Here is a 3852-nt window from a genome sequence, read left to right on the forward strand (position 1 = left end):
AACCTAAAAAATAAAATAAAATAAAATAAAATTATATGTTTTTTAATCTTATTAATAAAACGATAATTTTATTTTTAATTTTAACAAAAAATTCTATCAATAATTACTCTATAGATAGATATTTAAATTTTAAAACATCACAAATATACATTTATCTTTATATTAAAACTTAAACGAAAAATAGTCCTTCAGCCTTTTATTTTCTAACTAGTTTAGACTTTAGGTCACATTGCACATTAGCATTAAAAATGTTTGCTACCCTATCACACGAAAGTAATTATAGAGTTAAAAAAAAATACTCACATCATTTAATCATATACTACCATATCAGGTTGAATGGATAAATCCGTAAAATTTGGTTATTCCCTAAATGTAATGGCAATGCTTCTTTTAACTAAACTAATGTATTGCGCACACAGAGCAGCAAGATAGAGGCAAACAATAAAAGCTAAGTTGAGATCTGTACCCCCACAAACCAATGTATACTAGCCTGTAAATATCATACCAGTGGGGATGCCCATCCCATTAATCCACAGATTTAGCAAATGAAAAAAAGACTTGAAAATTATAACTCCATCAACAACCCAATATTAAACTCTCCAAAGATATAAACATTAAATTAGTGAACCGTATAATAATGATGTTTCCCATTGCACCACAAATTGACACAATCAATCTACATTCAATTAGAACGGCTTCTAATGACATCAAGACCCATCTCAGTAGGATCAGTAGCCTGCAACTCTACTTGAATACCATCCAATTCTCGCTTGAAACTGTCCTTGGAGCTTGCATAAATCATCTTGCTTCTCACTTTTGATGTGTCAGGGGACCTTAACATGTTTAATAATTGCGAATGAGTGCAATGATGCAGCCAAAATTTAGAATGAACTAAATTAAGAGAAAATAAAATGGAAGATGAACTGTATCACATAATTATTACCATGCAATGAATATAATCTTGCTCTTCTGGCAGTTTTCTTCTGTGACAAAATCAAAGTCATAGATAGCATATCGACACTCATCAGCTGGAAGGCTGGCAGTAAATTTTTCATAACTATCAGTGGGTTCACCAAGCTTCTCCACAATAACTTGCTTCTGCTTCTCCTCAATCTTGAACACTATGAAGCGGTAAGTCCTTTTTGCCTTCAATTCTAAAAATTTCAGCTTGCAATCGTCATGCACAGCCATCCCTGATGCTGCGTTTGCCTGACAATAGAGCGAAAAAAACATTTCATCAAATAAGAACTCAAATATTCATAACGCCAATGGGTGGAAAATTACAAATTCTCCCAAATCCCTGATGCTGTCTTTGCTTGATCATTGTACTAATCAAAGAAACAATCAATAACATATAATAAAACATTGATGCATATCCACAACTATCACTAAAAAAATATAAATATTACAAAGTATTTGATAAATGAACTCATTGTACTTTTGCACTAAATAAATTTAAGTATTTAACCACTGAAAATGGAAGAAAAATTTCCACCCAAATGACATCCACATTTGCTACAGATAACTTACATTGCATATCACTAGACAATTCACCAAGCATAGTGTGTGTGTATGTGTGTGTATACACACGCAGAATCACCATGTAATCCCAAACAGGATGAAACTTCTATTATTGTTTCCCTCTCTGTGGCACAAGAACACACACACACACACACACACACACAGAATCACCATGTAATCCCAAACAGGATGAAACTTCTATTATCATTTCCCTATCTATAGCACGAGATCGCCAAATCTCATGCAAAAACTTTCTACATTATTTATCCTGAATGCCCTACACTGACATCATCCCTAACTATTTCAAAACACATTTCTTTCCACTCCCAAATTATTCCTTCAACTTCTACAATCCACTAGTTGCTTGACACAAACTCAATAAAAAAAAGAAAACAAATTTCTTAAATTGGCAAACAACTCCCACCATCATTACCACTAAGGTCACTAAAAACAAAATGATTAACAAAAATCAAAGAGAATCTTCATACCAAACTACTCACAGCAAACCCTAAACTTAAGCATCTGCCTATACTTTATATAAGAATAGAAATTGTTAATTCTAGGATTAAGGAAGGCTAACGCTAACGCAAATAAAGTTGTATGACACAAACACATGCACACACTCACAAATATTCGCCAAAGATAACTTAAAGAAAGAGTCGGGAATTACATTATGGCGATACCGAAATCAGAGACAACTTTTTATCAAATCCAACACAGAAGGGAAGGATGAAACTATGACAACGAGCACAAAAAATCAAGCTTCATTATCAACTTATCGAAGAAGAAAAACCATCCAGATCGACAAAACAACAAGTTACACAAAACCTAATTTATAGTCGAACCATTTTTTGACCAAAAATAAGAATATCAAATTGACAAAGAAATAAAAAATCGATTCCACAGATCGAGCACCAAAACAAAATAAATTTTATAACGACTTGAACACAAAAAATAAAATAAAATAAATCATTAAATTAAACCGTGATTAGCATCAAACAGTAGAGTGAAGTGGTGGAGTTAGCAGAGGCACTTACCATTTTTCCCAGGAAATAACGGAAGAGAAAATTTAGGGCTCAACCTTAACTGAAAGATGTGGTTGATAAAAGATACACTTTTTATTTTGGCTAAATCACTGTGTTCCACCAAACTTTAATGAAATAATTTGTTCACCTTAAAGTTTGAAATTTTATTTTGTCATCTATCCATTAATTATGTAGTTTAAATTCCCTAATTTCAACGTAAATTACTAGTTTACCCTATTTAGTAAAATTACAAAACTTCTCTTAATACTTAATATAAATATTAATTATTAATTTATATTTAAATATTAATTATAATAATACCATTTTATTATTTTTTCACTTTTTTCCTTTTTATTTATTTTTCTCCTCTCTCACTTGGTCCCACTTTCCCACATCCTCACTATTACTACTATCCTCTTCATTTACTTCTCTCACATTTGCCTTTCCACTATTATCCGATTCATCCACTTTCCTCATCTTTATCACCGCTATCACACTATCATTTTGTTGTTATTGTTTTTGTCGTCAATCACCTTTGTTATTGTTTTAGGGTCAACATCCTAACGCACCACATTAACTTTCTTTTTAGATGAACACAACCCTAATCCACCAGAAAACTCAATCAAGGGGTAGAGAACGAGATCTAGGCTAACAGTTTTTAAAATATGTTAGAATTTAATAATAATATCAATTAATTAATTGAAAGTAGATAATGGGTGAAAAATGAAATTTCCAAACTTGAGGACAATAAAATTAATTTGTCAAAAACTGTCACTCAAGTTTGGGTGAGAAAGTTTGCCGCCTTTAATTAATTTTTTTTTATGGCCAAACGACTATTTCCCACCCAAGGTTTGATGTTTTCTCAAATGTCCCCTCTTTAACTATGAAAACACTAAACATCCACCCATAAGCACTTAAAATTAACAGGGGTAAAGATAAAATTATCATTTTCTCTATAATATTAAAAAATAAACTAAAATATAATTTCTTTTTACCCTCCTAAAGTTTGAAAACAAAAATTTTCCCCCAGCCTAAGTTTTAAAAAATGACAGTTTCATCCTAGGGTTTGGTTTTGAAATCTCCGGCGACCTCTCCGGCTCCGTTGCCGACGGCCTCTCCCTCCCGAAGAGTCCTCTCCTTCCGACGATCCCTTTCCTCCCATTTGGAGATCCAATCGACGTCGGAGACGCTTTGAGAGACGAAAAACTTTGTCGGGTTTGTCTTCCTAGACGAAGACAAAGCGGTCGTCTTCGTCTGGGAAGACGAAGAACTTTGTCTTTCCCGACGAAGTTCTTCGTCTCCCAAG

At 32.9% G+C, this 3852-nt stretch overlaps 1 protein-coding gene across 2 annotated transcripts; it reads right to left on the bottom strand.

Annotated features, from left to right (window-relative positions):
- Positions 1 to 461: 461 nt before the first annotated feature.
- Positions 462 to 2705, bottom strand: LOC123192356 (actin-depolymerizing factor 2-like). Of its 2 annotated transcripts, XM_044604883.1 has the most exons (3): positions 2559 to 2705; positions 944 to 1209; positions 462 to 833 (listed from the first exon to the last, which is right to left on the bottom strand). In XM_044604883.1, exons 1-3 carry the CDS (start codon positions 2559 to 2561, stop codon positions 683 to 685), a joined length of 420 nt encoding a protein of 139 aa, XP_044460818.1. In that variant the 5' UTR covers positions 2562 to 2705; the 3' UTR covers positions 462 to 682. The 2 variants fall into 2 exon arrangements, with proteins under 2 accessions (XP_044460818.1, XP_044460817.1); XM_044604882.1 differs by lacking the exon at positions 2559 to 2705 and having other exon boundaries at positions 944 to 1248.
- Between the last annotated feature and the right edge of the window lie 1147 nt (positions 2706 to 3852).

Source organism: Mangifera indica, chromosome 12 (genome assembly GCF_011075055.1).
Source record: "Mangifera indica cultivar Alphonso chromosome 12, CATAS_Mindica_2.1, whole genome shotgun sequence".
In the NCBI taxonomy this organism is placed as follows: domain Eukaryota; kingdom Viridiplantae; phylum Streptophyta; class Magnoliopsida; order Sapindales; family Anacardiaceae; genus Mangifera; species Mangifera indica.